The 14,188-nt window shown below is 36.5% G+C and overlaps 1 protein-coding gene across 2 annotated transcripts; it reads right to left on the bottom strand.

The window, feature by feature from the left end:
- Nucleotides 1-7,408: 7,408 nt before the first annotated feature.
- Nucleotides 7,409-12,303, bottom strand: LOC105038117 (uncharacterized). 2 transcript variants are annotated; one of them, XM_010913811.4, is made up of 6 exons: nucleotides 12,172-12,303; nucleotides 11,441-11,515; nucleotides 11,031-11,336; nucleotides 10,805-10,887; nucleotides 7,902-7,989; nucleotides 7,409-7,678 (listed from the first exon to the last, which is right to left on the bottom strand). In XM_010913811.4, exons 2-6 carry the CDS (start codon nucleotides 11,493-11,495, stop codon nucleotides 7,587-7,589), a joined length of 624 nt encoding a protein of 207 aa, XP_010912113.1. In that variant the 5' UTR covers nucleotides 11,496-11,515; nucleotides 12,172-12,303; the 3' UTR covers nucleotides 7,409-7,586. The 2 variants fall into 2 exon arrangements, with proteins under 2 accessions (XP_010912113.1, XP_019703807.1); XM_019848248.3 differs by having other exon boundaries at nucleotides 7,409-7,628.
- Nucleotides 12,304-14,188: the final 1,885 nt, after the last annotated feature.

Genomic DNA, 14,188 nt, shown 5'->3' with positions numbered 1-14,188 from the left:
TATATGCAAATATATATCATATACATGAATAAAATTCAGGTCATAGAAATTGATTTCAGCCTTAAGCATGCTTTCATATATCATATATAAGAATCAAAATAGATCTCAAAACTCTTTTTAGATCTAAACAATAAAACATATATCACATATATGATAAAAAATCAGATCTAAAATTTTATTTTAATTAAAAATTTTAATATCATTCTAGGATAACCATATAGCATAACAAGTTATGTCAGGATAACTTTATATCAGAACGATATCAAAAACTTTTAGATCTAAAATTTTTCTCTACAGATTTCAGATCTAAATCCTAATCTCATGCATATAACATGGCTCTGATACCACTATTGGAATTTCATGATTTCATGCACGTAAAAAATTTTTAAAATAAGTATGCAGTGAAAATTAAAAATTTAGATTAAATTTAATTTAATCTAAGCATGCATAAGATCAAATATTAAAATCATAAAATAAGATCTACATATATGAAATAAGATTCAGATATAAAAATTAAATAAAAAAAAATAAATAAAGAAAATCTAATCTTCATACCTTAATTCGGGTCGATCTACACTGCGAACTGATGATCCTGAATATCTTTTGAAGATTTCTTGAAACCGCATGAGTGTCTGACCTCTACGGATATCCACACGAGGTCTCAATCTGATCAGAAGCTTCTTGATCTCATCGGAGTGCTAACTTTTTTGCAGAGATTGCATCTTGCTGGTTGAAAGCTCTTCGTTTCTCTCAAGACCCTCTTAGAGAAGAAGAAGAGAATAGGAAGATGAAGATTTCTATGCTAGAGATCATGAGAAGAACACTTTCTTCTCTTCTTCTTAAAATCTATGCACAAAATCTCTATGCTAAAGATCTAAGAAAATATATCCAACTCTTGGACAAAAGGAGGAGAAAACTCCATGTCCAAACATAAACAAAAAGAGAGAGAAAAGGCCTTAACAATCAACCTTTGGTGGTTAGTAAGAAAGAAGGGATAAGAGCCAAGAAACCTCATGCCTTGGCCCTTGATGCCGCACCTTCTCCTCCTTGGATTTTTCACGCACGGCTCCTTGTATTTTTGGCATCCAAAATCTGATGAATATCAGCTTATTTGCCACCCCACATATCCTTTATTTAAATAGGAATAGATTAGGGTTTTAGTTAAGAGATAAGAGTCCTACTATCTTAGGACTCTTATATATGCCGCACAAGCCTTCTTATTTTTGTGCACCTCTCTCTTACACGTTAAAAGCAGAAAAGAAAAGAGCTTCATCACATAGAAACTAAAGGGGCGTTGGATATATGTGGCGGCACTTCATGGGGCTTTCTTATGGCATAAGGAGAGATGAAGTCCTAACCACTTGGGATACCTTTTTAGGTGGCTGATTTAAATCAAATAAAATTTTAATCAATCCTAATCGAATTAAGAATTAATTAGACCTAAATAGATTGAAATTCTAATATCATTAAGAGCCCAAACTATCTAGATTAAAACCTAATCTAATTAAGAATTAGATGTCACCTAATTAGAGGAGGATTCCTAGTCCAAATAGGAACCCAAAAATCTCTTAGTTAGATCCTAATCTAATTAGAAATTAGGTCAAATCCAAATCTTAATTAAATAAAAAATTATTCTCTCATACAATTTGGTTATCTTATAATCTAACTAGGCTTGATCAAATCAAATCCATGTCAAGTCAAATTGAATCTAATTCAATTAGACTTGATGCAAGCCCCATTGCTCAATCAAATTAAGCCAATTAGCAATCCAATTGCTAATTAATCTTTTTATAACTCATTAACTCTTTAGCGAGTTACTTAATTACAACTTTTGCATTAGATTAATCATCAATCAAATTGATAATTAAATTCTATCATGATTCATAATCGTAATTTAACCATCTGATCAATCAAAAATCTCTTTGTGTATGACCCCATAGATTTTATTCTGTCTGGTAGTGAGATATATTGTAATCCCTATCACAATATCATTAAAACTCCTTTCAATGGATTGAACCATTCCAACTCTGTCCATCAAAGATCATCAATTATCGAAATGATGCTCGTGGATCTCACAATCCACTAGTGATACCTAGCAGTATGTAGTGGTAATCCAGTAGAATAAAAGATGATAAACCTCTAGGTACAGATAACGTATGATACAGTCCCTCTATCGTGAGTCCTGATCAGATGATAGGTTATGGATAAATCGTCAAACCTCATCATCGGTCATATGATAGATTCAATTAACTCGAGTCTATATGTGATTCTTATGAAAACTCTTTTCTATCAATCACACTGCTATGGTCATAGACTTAATGACTCAGCTTCTTAAATTTCATAGGTCTACTCCCCTCTGCTAGGATCGATAGATTCTATCTAGGTACGCACCCTACTTCTACGGTGGACCAACTATCACCAACATCCACTATAAGGACTCATTGAGTCAATATTTATGTGTAGTCAAACTCCAACAACCTCACTGTGAGCAGCTGTAGCACCACAGGTCAAAGGATTAGTCACACTACTGCAACATCGAGAAAGTCACTAACGAGTGAGCAGACATCTATATGACTTTTTGTGTTGGTCACTACATCTATATCACCTGCACTCTCGCTCCAGTGTCACTACACTGCAGATTTGAGACTCATCTATCTGAAGGAAGCGATCTGTGCACCGATCTATCTGGATCAATCACTATCCCCATGATGATCCTATGACCTGGAATAATTTAAGAATTAACCATCAATGACACATGTCTCAAATTCTTAACTCTTTGAGAATATGCGTCATTATCTTATTAATCTCTTGGATGATTCATAAACACATAAAACATGAATGGTTATATAAGTGCCCATTAAATACAAAATCATGTCCTAGTAATATGATATACTTCAACCAAGATTGACTTTTAGAGCAAACATCTAACAGAGACTTCTAATAAGAGGCTAAGCTTTTGTTCTTTGGTTCCATTGACCAATCAGTCGAGATCGACATCAAGGGAAAGTCAGTACCACCATCATCATTACCATCATCAACAAGGAAGACTAAGGCCAAAAACCATCTTTAAGCAAAGTCAAATGGTTCGGCTGTCAAACAAAGAAGTAGATATTTTTCCATCTTCAATTTTGATTTAGCAAGAGCTAAATCTTCTAAACAAGAGGAGCCCTGATGCAGAAAAATCACCAATCCCGATGTGAACTATCTTGGCCACTACAGGAGGGTTGGTCAAGGTCTAGAGATGAGATCCACCATATTGAGAAGTTGAATCACAAGCCAAACTTTCATAGATGATAACTTGGTTATACAATGCCCAAATATAAAGATTTTTTTAATTAGAAAATATTTTTAGTTCTAGAATTTTGGACTAATCCCCTGGGTGGTTAAATTGGATTGAAATTCCATCATTTAAATTAGCCGATGAAACTAAAAGTTTTTTTGGGAAGAGATTTTGATCAGACATATCTTCCAATCCGTAAAGAATTAGATAGAGGAATAAAAAACAAAATTGATATAAAAATTGAAATCTACCTCTTATAAAAATTTTAATCTTTTTTGCGATTATTTTTATTAATCATATTTATTGTTGGAAACTTAGCTCTATCGAAACTAAGATAGAAATACAACCTAAATTGTTTAAAGAGGATCTCATTACTATTATAAATAGAGACTGTATATCTCAATTTATGTAGTAAGAATCGTCAACAAAAAAAAATATAAATCCTATTTTTTAATTTTTTTTATCTTTTCTAATATTTTTTGAGAGATTTGATTTGAGTAAGTTAAGAAAATTTTTCTTTCTCCCCAATCAAATCACTCTATTTATATAATATTTAACTAATCTTTTTCATTTTCGGATAGCATCAAAAACTACAACAACAAAAACATAATCATAAATTGGGATAAAAATATTTGTCTAAAGAAAAATGGGTTGCTATTTCAATTAAACCCATCTAATATGAAGCCATTTCACCTCTGAAATCCTGGTTTCATTTCCAATCTAGTCCTTAGATATTGGATATAAGATTTGGAAAACAAACAGGTGGCCGAAAATTTTTTCCGTAGCTCGAGGTTTTAAAGAGTATGACTTCAATCCTGTCTTTGTCTAGAGTATTTCTTCTCCACATAGAGAAGAAGACAGATCCATTGATACCATATTTATCAAGTGCATGAATAAAGTTTTCCTTTCTTGCCAAAAAAAAGAAAAAAGTGCATGTACATCGGAATGCGGTACCTCATATTTGAACTCAAAGCTTGGTTGCTAAATAGAGCAACGTGATCACTTGGACCAATCCTAGTTCACAATTAACAGATTTATATTACTTTATTGCAAAATAGCCATGTGGATAAGGTAGTCATTGCCTACCCACATGCATAATGTTAAACTAATTTCCATAAGGTCCACTGGAGGGGGGGGAAAAACATACCCCAGCGATAATTCTACGAATTTATAGGCCAATGACGCAAGCTGCCATAAAACTTTCTGAATAGCTTCCGTCAGTAATGCTGTGTGGGATTTTTTTTTTTTTTAAATATTATTTTTTTAATACTTATCTTCGAATCTACCTTTCTTCCCACCTTATTTTCTAAAATACGATTGCTTGGATGAGGTAATACGATCATGGCGAAACTGCATATGGTTTTTGCCTGAACATATTGAACATGCAATTTCGAATAATATGGATAAAAAATTTAAAATTTAAAATTTTTTAAATTTAAAATTAAAACTGCATGTTATACATATGGTTGCAGGATGAAATCGCCTATTCAAGATGCAGCTTTTTTTTCATTTTGGAATACCTCTAGCTTTTTTTTTTTCATTTTCGACTTCATACTAGATCGAGGGGCTTTGCCGGGATCGGAGAGGGAGGGGGGGGCCCATCGGTCGGCTAGGGCGATGGCCAAACGACAAGGGCGGTGGCGGGCAGCACCCAGAGGGGCATGGGGTGCGGGTGCAACGATTGAGAGAGGCGGAGGGGGTTGAGGGGCGTGGAGATGCTTTTATGTTCACACAGACGACCATTGGAGCCCGTGGAGAGAGGGGAGGGGGGTGGTGGTCACGCGAAGCTGGGGGTAGATGGCGGTTGCGATGCGGACGACGGCAAGATGGGACCGCAGTGGGTGCCTCACGAGGAGAGAGGGAGGCAGTAATGGCAGCAAGACGGAACAGGCATGGGGCCTACAACGAACGGTGTGGAGGATGGCAGTGGGGCAAGACCGCGAGTGGTGAGCCGAAGGGGGGTGGGTGGGGGTCGGCCACCGGCAAAAGAAAGACGGCCGAAGGGTTGGGATGAAGGGAAAGGAAAAACGAGGAAAAAAAAAGATAAATAATAAAATATTATTATTTGATGAATAATAAAATATTATTATTTGATGAATAATAAAATATTATTATTTGATTAATAATACATTATTATTATTTGATTAATAATATTATTTTAAAATATATTTACCATCAAAAACCAATAAATATATTTCATTAAAAAGCAATAAATATATTTATCACTAAAATAAAAATTTTATATAATAATAAAATATATATTATTTTAACAATTTATATAATAATAAAATAATTATTATTATTATTTTGAAAAAAAAGATATTAGCATTGCAAAAAGGGATGATCCTATGCCAGATGACCACCTTTTTGGGTGGTTTTGTATTCGCATGGAAAGACGGGGGTGAGGGTACGGGTGCGAGCTTCGCCAGGGCTGGAGAGGTGGAGGGGGAACGGCAGCATTGGGGGACGTCCTCTAAAATAATAATATTATATTATTAATCAAATAATAATAATTAATTATTAATAAAATAGTAATATTTATTACTAAATAAAAAATAATATTTTTATTAATCAAATAATAATTTTTTTATTAATAGAATAATAATTTTAATTACTAATCAAATAATAATGTTTTACTATTAAATAAATAATAATATTTTTATTAATCAAATAATAGTGTTTTAGTAATCAAAATATTATTTTTTACCTTCTCTCCCCTCCCTCTCCGATCCCGACGAAGCCCCCACCCGCACCCTCAGATTGTCCAGTGCAATTTTAGTTTATTTTTCTCTTACAATATTTTTCTCTTTTAACTTATATTTATTAATTTTTAGTGATAAATATGTTTTAAAATAACATTATTAATCTAATAATAATAATAATAATTTATTATTAATCAAATAATAATAATTTATTATTAATCAAATAATAATATTTTATTATTCATCAAATAGTAATATTTTATTATTCATCAAATAGTAATATTTTATTATTAATAAAATAAAAATATTTTATTATTTATCTTTTTTCTTTTTCTTTTTTTTCCTCATTTCTCCATTTTCTTTCCTCCCACCCCCCCAACCGACCTTCCTCTACCGGCGGCTAACCCGCATCCACCCCAGCACACTGCCCACAACCCTACCTAACTGTGAGCCCCACATCGTCCGTCATTGACCCCAAGCCAATTACGTTTCACTGCCATAGCCGCCTCTCTCTCTCCTCGTGAGACACCTACTGCGGCCTTCCGCGTCGCACCGCGACCATGCCCCACTACCGTCCACGCCACACCCACCGTCCAACCCCGACTCCATGCGACCACCACCCCAAGCTCCAGCGACCGTGCACGTAGATACAAAAGCACCCCACCCCGTCACGACCCTCTCCGCCCTCCCTCGATCATTGCACCCGCACCCTACCTCACCCCCCCCCCCTCGAACACCCAACACCATCCCTACCACCCGACCACTGCCCCAGCCAACCGACAACCCCCTTCCCAATCTGGTACGAGGTCGAAAATTAAAAAAAATATATATCTAGCGACGTTCCAAAATAAAAAAATATATATCTTAAAAATATGATTACATCTTGAAAATTAAAACCACATATTAAATATAAAATTTTAATTTTAAACTTAAAATTAAATTTATATTTTAAATTTTTTATCTACGTCATTTGAAACTGCATATTCAACGTGCGATTTCGCCACGTCCGTGCCACCTTATCCAAACAATCGTATTTTGAAAAATAAGTTGGAAAGAGAGGTAAATTAAAAAATAAATATTAAAAAAAATAATATTAAAAAAAAATCCATGCTGTGTGACCGTACAAGATTCCAGCAACACAGAAAGTTGCCATCAGATGAAAGCTCGTGCATGTCGAAATGGAGGCAGATAAACTAGCAAATGGGAGAAGAGGTCTTTTGCAAGGGGAACACCAAAGTTGCCCTAGAGGCTTGCAGTTCCCAAGGGCTGGAGACTGGCATAGCCACCTCTAGGATCCTTTGAAAATTACCGGCCCCCACTGCAAAAAAACAAAGGTGAAGTAGATCGAAGCAAAACAACAAAATTGCATATAATATATACGCAAAACTTACGACAATACACTGCAAAGAAAACAGGTGAAGTTGTAACACAACCCCAAAGAAAATGGCTATTGAGCAAATGGGCATATTACAATGACAATTTCAACATAACATCTTGATCCAGCAATGAGATTCAGACACCATTAAATATCCTTAGATAAAGATTGATAGCTTTCTGATGCTGCCACAGCCGAAATTTACCAAACAAAAGGGAAAAAGGCAAATTCATGTGCTATCAATATCGTCTTTCAGCTTGTGCTCCAATGTCTGGTCAAGAAATGGGTACCAGTCAAGCTCGGGCTCCGGAAGAAGATCCTCTTATTTATCATTACATGGAAATATCAGTTAGTAACAAAATTGAAACTTACTAGAAATTTAAAATTATGGATATGCAATAAATCAGAACTATGTAATCAGATAATACAATGAAAAACTTGATTGCAAGCATCTTTCTGAGAAACATAATAGTGGGAAAAACTACATGTGTGTGTGTGTGTGAGAGAGAGAGAGAGAGACAGAGAGAGAGAGAGAGAGAGAGACCTGAATTCAAGTGAGATCTAGCCCTGGGAGGAAGCACCTCTGGCTCTAACCCCAGCTTCCCAATGTCTTTGGAAACATCAGCAGCATCCTGCACATAAGCACTGCAAAATTCAAGACTGGGCCTAATGTGAACCAAGAATCCATTCCTACAGTCAAAAACTATGCCAGCAGTCACTGATATGCATATATGCCTAGCATCCCTAGTACATGGTATCCTCAATTATATAATAAAGGGGTCACTCGATATAACCAGCTTACCTGAAAAATATTATCATGAAGAAAAATCTGTTTCTTGTTTTGGTTAACATTATGAGCAAAAGCAAATTTGTATTTCTCTGTGATTTATAACATATCAGCAAAAGCCAAGTGCAGAAACAAAAACAAAATTGGAGTGAACAACTAGTGCGCAAGTCATGGACCAGACAATCATGATTGATGCAAGGATAGCAACCTATGAGCTCATAAATACTTAAGCATAATTGCATTCCCAGGTCCTGGGCCAACAAATAGCATCAAGAAAATTGACTCTTGATGAGGCACTTGGAATCCAAGAAAAGGCACTAGGCCAAGAATGATTGGAGATTCAGCTAGAGTAGAAAGAACTACCAAGGGCACATAAAACAAAGGATGAAGGATCAGCTATAAAATAAGAAAATATCCAGGATTGCAAAACAAAGGAGACATAAATGGGATTGACAGGGTACTCCATTCATGTTCCACAGACCAAGGAACCAAGGCAGCATATCATGCCATCTTCGGCTGCTTCATAAGAGCATACTAGTTATGCTAGTAAAATGACATAACAAACATGACATCAAAGACAAGGTCCAAATGGGGCAAAGTCACATATTTACTTTGGTTTCTTTCTGTATTATAAGTTAAACAAGTTATTCTACCTTTGCTGCTGATTTACAGCACTCTCATATTTATCATTTCTGCAGTAGTTTATTTCCACTCTTTATAGTACTAAAATGAGGTGATATCTATTATTTGACACCACCATCTCATGCTATTGGACATTCCAAAATGCTTAAATAAGCAAGTGATTCAAAAATAGCTGAAAAAACTAATAATTAAAAGCTAGACTACAAATTTCAGAAGCTACTCCAATTACTGGGAAAAAGCTGGATGATCTTGGTTCCAGACTTCAACGTCAGATATCTTCCAGCAAATAGAAATGCAGCATTATAAAGATTAAAGAGGTTGACAAGTAACAAATATCTTACAGCCAATTCGTGCCTGGCCAGATTTACTTCAAAAACTTGACAAAAACTACATTGGCTTGCACCAGGCGATCTGAGAAACTCATTCAAAAACAAAAATATAGGAAACACACAATAACACTTGTGTATCTAAAACAATGAGAAAAAGTGTTTAAATATTGTACACTTATGTGATCTTGCATACATTTATGGACTCTAATTATTACTTCTAATATGGCTCTTGTCACAATCATGTCCACTTTAACCTATCCTCCCTCCTGCTAAGAGGCTTATAATTGCAGCACTCCACCATTATGCATTAGAAGTAGATTTCAATTTTTCGTTAGCTTATTCTCATCTTATCAGCACAAGATTGATCATCATAAGCAGAGGCAATAGCAAATTAAAAGCTCCACAACCAGATTCACACAAGACAACAAACAATAGCTCAACTAATATTATTTTCTTTGATAACATCACCCCTTCAAGAAAAATAACAGGAATGAATTCATAAATTTGAATAAATGACAATCAGATGAAGATAACTGCAAGTTTCTAACCTAGACATATACTCTAAACCATTGGTTTGGGTAATTCAAAGGACTACCATTTTTTAAGTAGCTTGGTGTTTACAAAAAAATTAAAAGAAAAATATGAGAAATATAGAATTCTAAATCAGAAACCTGCAATATACACAGCAGCAACCAACATAATGAGGAAACAAGGAAATGAACCTGGACAACATTTGACATACTTTGCAAATCAATAGCTAATACCATGACTTATTCATTTTAGGCTTGCCAATCCTAGTTCCTTACAACTTCTACAATACAGATGAAATAGATAGGAACCCAAAGTCAAGTGGGCATTGAATGTTGAAGGATGAACTACTAGATCTGCTACATGTCAAACCTTATTTGTAGAAGTCCAACTGACATCTGCTGAGCGCTGCACCAATAAAACTCCAACCAAGTATAGCTTCAACAACAATATAATACACAAGTTTATAATGTCCCTCCCTTGTCATTATTAGGTACAAACTAAGTTATGAATGTCCTTACAGGATCCTATGTTCTTTTCAGTGGTAAATATCATATTGCCATCATGGTACATATCACATTCATTTAAGTGATGCAACACAGCAAGTGGCAGGGGAAAGGAGGCAAGTCCTACTCAAAAATCTAATAAGCCAACATTCTGAATGGTTTAAAGCCTTGCATGAAAATTAATTTAAAGCAAGGAAGACTGCTGCTCATCCGCATAAAAGAAAATCAAGATACTAGAATATGCATCTCCAGTGCACAGAATGGTAGTTGACCAGAGACTTCAATACATGCCATATACATGGCAACAAAAACTTTGTTATGACATTGTACATATTCATGTTAATGATCTAATCAGAGATTAAATAAATCCTCAACAGACAACATAAATATTTTGATTGTTAAGATAAGAAACAAGGAGAAATGCATAAAATTATTGTAGGTTCTCATTCTTCCGTCTACATTGGTCAAAATTGAAATGTATGCATTTTTTTCACAATCCTAACACATGAAAGTGATTCTAGTCCACTCCCTACTTATGGGCTCTTAAGTGACATCTCGATGGATAAAAAGGAGAGAGCATGACAGGCACAATTTCATATATGATTGCTGCTTTGATAAATGAAAAAGGCAAGAACATTTGCATAGGGCCACATACCACCAATGGCAATCCAAAATTATAGGCCATGTCAGTCCATTCACGAAGTGCAGACATTACTTTATCCACTTTCTTTCTTACACCTGAGTTAGACAGACACAAAAAAATAAAAGAACTTTAACTACAAATAAATGTAAATGAATAAAAAAAAAAATACACAAATCAGATTGGAAAAATGGAGTTGGTGAGAAAATGGAATAGAAAACTCAAGGAGACGAGCATTTACGTTCTTTATCCTTTTCTTTCTGGAGTTTTCGCTGCTCAGTTCCTGTAAAATGGGCATGCTCGATTCCCTCCTTGGCCCACTCATGACATTTCTTTATTTCCTCGTCAGTCAGAAAACTATTCTTTGAGGCATTCTTGGAGTTCTCATGACCATGCGCTACAGCCTTATCTTTCAAAGTAGATCCCTTTGGTGCACCTGTTGGCAGAGGCTTTCCATCTTTTGAAAGATCCTGCAAAGCTTTTCGTTCATGGCGTGCTGGCTTTGTGGGCTTGGGCACATCAGCCTTTACACCACCAACACCTTTGCCTGAATAGAACAAGAATCATGTCCCTCCGACTCCAAAAGAAATTCCAAATACAAATGCATACCAGAAAGTTACACTTACAAAGAAAAGTAAGGACAGGTACTACCTCTATGGATTGGCAAATTTTCATCTAGAACAAAAATAGGAGTTTGGGAGGCCATGTGAACCTGCTCCGATAGACCTTTCAAAGTCCAAAATACACTCAAGGCATAAGAAGTCAGATAGTGCGTATCATAATCAAATATATAGAAATACTTATAAGATACAGCACAGAAACGGAATCAAAAAGTAGCCATAAAACTTATATAGAGTCCCATTGTCACTCTATATCTTCAGTAAACTGGCGCATTTACCATTGAATTTGATTGCAAGATACGTCCACAATTCACCGATTTAAAGAAAAACAAAAAGAAGGCAGGCGGATGCCTATACTGACTTTGTGGACTTAAATTCAAACGACACCTCCGTAAAAATCATAACATCTATCATTATATCCAATCATCTATACATCCTGATTTAAAACGCTAAACAATTAAGCTCTGAGATCTTCTTCCATGCAAGTCTTGAGAGATTCCAAAGATAATAAAACTTCTAATAATTCACAGGAAAAAAAGAAAACAAGATCGTTCAATATGTTTAAATCTTGGAGACCTGAAACCGTTGATTCTTAAGCCATCCAGTTTAAATAACAAAGAATTCAAAATTAGAAAAAATTTCCGACAAATCCCTCGAGAAAGATTAAGAAACACAGATGGTGGTAATTGAAAGGCTGGGGAAAACCCTAAGAATCGGGGATTGAATTGATACAATAAATGGGAACGGAAGAAGAGACATTACTGGATGTCGATTCTTGGAAAGGAGAAGAAAACCCTCGTCGATAAGATTTGAGTGTAGTCCTCCGTCAAAAACCCTAGCTGAGTCCCCTTCTCTCACTCCGCGGCAGTAGCGAAGGGCCACGGTCGAATGGGAGGCAAGACGAGACTATTTGAATGCAAAGCCGAAAGACTTTTATACCCCTAGTCCTCTCTCAAGGGCCACGATCGTCCTGATTGATGTGTCGTATTTCTATCAACGGTTGAGATCGTCCCGATCGCTGTGCCACTGCGATCGTTCAACGCTAATTAAAAGGCTCCAATAAGGTGCTGGGCCGGTCCAAACGCTGCGGGTGGCCTTAGCAATTAGGCTATCGGAAGTAAAGCTGTCAACAGACCGAATTCATATTCGAGACCCGTGAGTATTTGTCCGAGGAATTCGGATCTTGTACTAACATTAGATTCATTTATCCAGATTGAAATCCGGATCCGATAAATTATAATATAAATAAATAGAATCCGGATATTTAATATTCAGATCGAATAGATCCAAAATTTGATAATATAATATAATATATATTAAAAATATTTAATATTCTATCCGAGATCCTCTCTTTATCTCTCAGTCTCCCTCTCTCCTTTTCTCTCAGTTTCTCAGTCTCCCCAAGGACCCCGACGGCGCCTCTCCCTCTCTGCCGTGAGATCCGTTCATCGGCGATCGAACCCCGACACCAACATCGGCTATTGACTCCCTCCTCCAGCTCTTTGCCTCCGATCCGCCCAAACTCGCCCCTCCTCGCCATCGGCAATGAGGTCATAGCCACTATCGACCGCAACCTCATCACCCACCTCGTCGCCGCCATACGCTCCCTCTCCACTACCTTGGCCGAGGCCGGTTTCCCCGAGACCTGCATCTCCACCCCCCACTCTCGACATTCTCTCTGCCACCAAGCCCCCGTCCTCCAACCACTTCCGTCAGGACTATGACCGTGCCATCTTCGTCCCCATTCTCGATTTCTATCGTGAGGCCAAGACCCTCTTCGTCGTGAACACCCATGCTCGCCGACAACCAGACCCCGGCACCAAGACTGTGGATGGAGGAGATCCGAGCCGCCTCTCCCCCACGAGATCTGCGCCCCCTCCCTCTACCTCACATCGTCTCTGCTGCCATCCAAGCGGCCTCTCCTCCTCCGCTGTTGCTTTTCGTAGCTCCGCCGCTCCACGCGCCCTCCATCTGCCTCGCATCGTCTCCGCCGTCATTCGGGCCGTCTGTGACGAGGAGTTTCGGATCTCGAAATCTGGTCTGGATACTCAGGATCCATTAGGATTCGGATCCGATACTTTAAGGCCAGATCTGTCGGATATTCGGATCCGGATCCGATACTAGTAACTAAGATCGGGTCCGAGTCTGGATATCCAGATTCCAACCCGAACCTGATCCATTGATAGATCTAATCGAAAGCGGTCTTCGAACTAGAATAGGTACATTTAACCAAAATTAAATTAAAATGGTTTGGGTAATGATTTCAAAAATCAAAAATTATTTGATTTCAATTCCAATTTCGGTTTGGATGAATTCGCCGATCCAAATTCGATGTGAAATGAAACTTGACATTGAACCCGATACCAAACTCAAACCAAACATACTCGATACCTCTCAGTACCCTTTACACTTATATAAATCCCAACCCTCTGTCTCATCCATACTGTCTATAGTCCCTGGATGGGTAAAAGACTAAATTGACAAATCTTAAAGGTTAAAGTGGCAGTTTTGTTTCCTCCCTTCAATTCTTTTTCCTAATTCTTATGTTTGTTAGATTTATTTTCTTGATGTAGTTGGACTTATTTTTAACTTAGATTATTTTGTTTGTTGGATGGTTATGTTATTATTTTAGAATTATTAAATTTTTTGAATGGTAATATTCTTATTTTAGAGTTTTTGAGTTTGTTGGACAGTTGTATTATTATTTTTCAACATATTTATTAATTATATTGATATGAATAGATAACATCTTTAACTTAGATATTTATTGAAATAAATT

This window comes from Elaeis guineensis, chromosome 1 (genome assembly GCF_000442705.2).
Source record: "Elaeis guineensis isolate ETL-2024a chromosome 1, EG11, whole genome shotgun sequence".
NCBI classification, from domain to species: domain Eukaryota; kingdom Viridiplantae; phylum Streptophyta; class Magnoliopsida; order Arecales; family Arecaceae; genus Elaeis; species Elaeis guineensis.
Note: the sequence above shows the minus strand (reverse complement) of the source record. Positions and strands in the feature narration are given on the sequence as shown.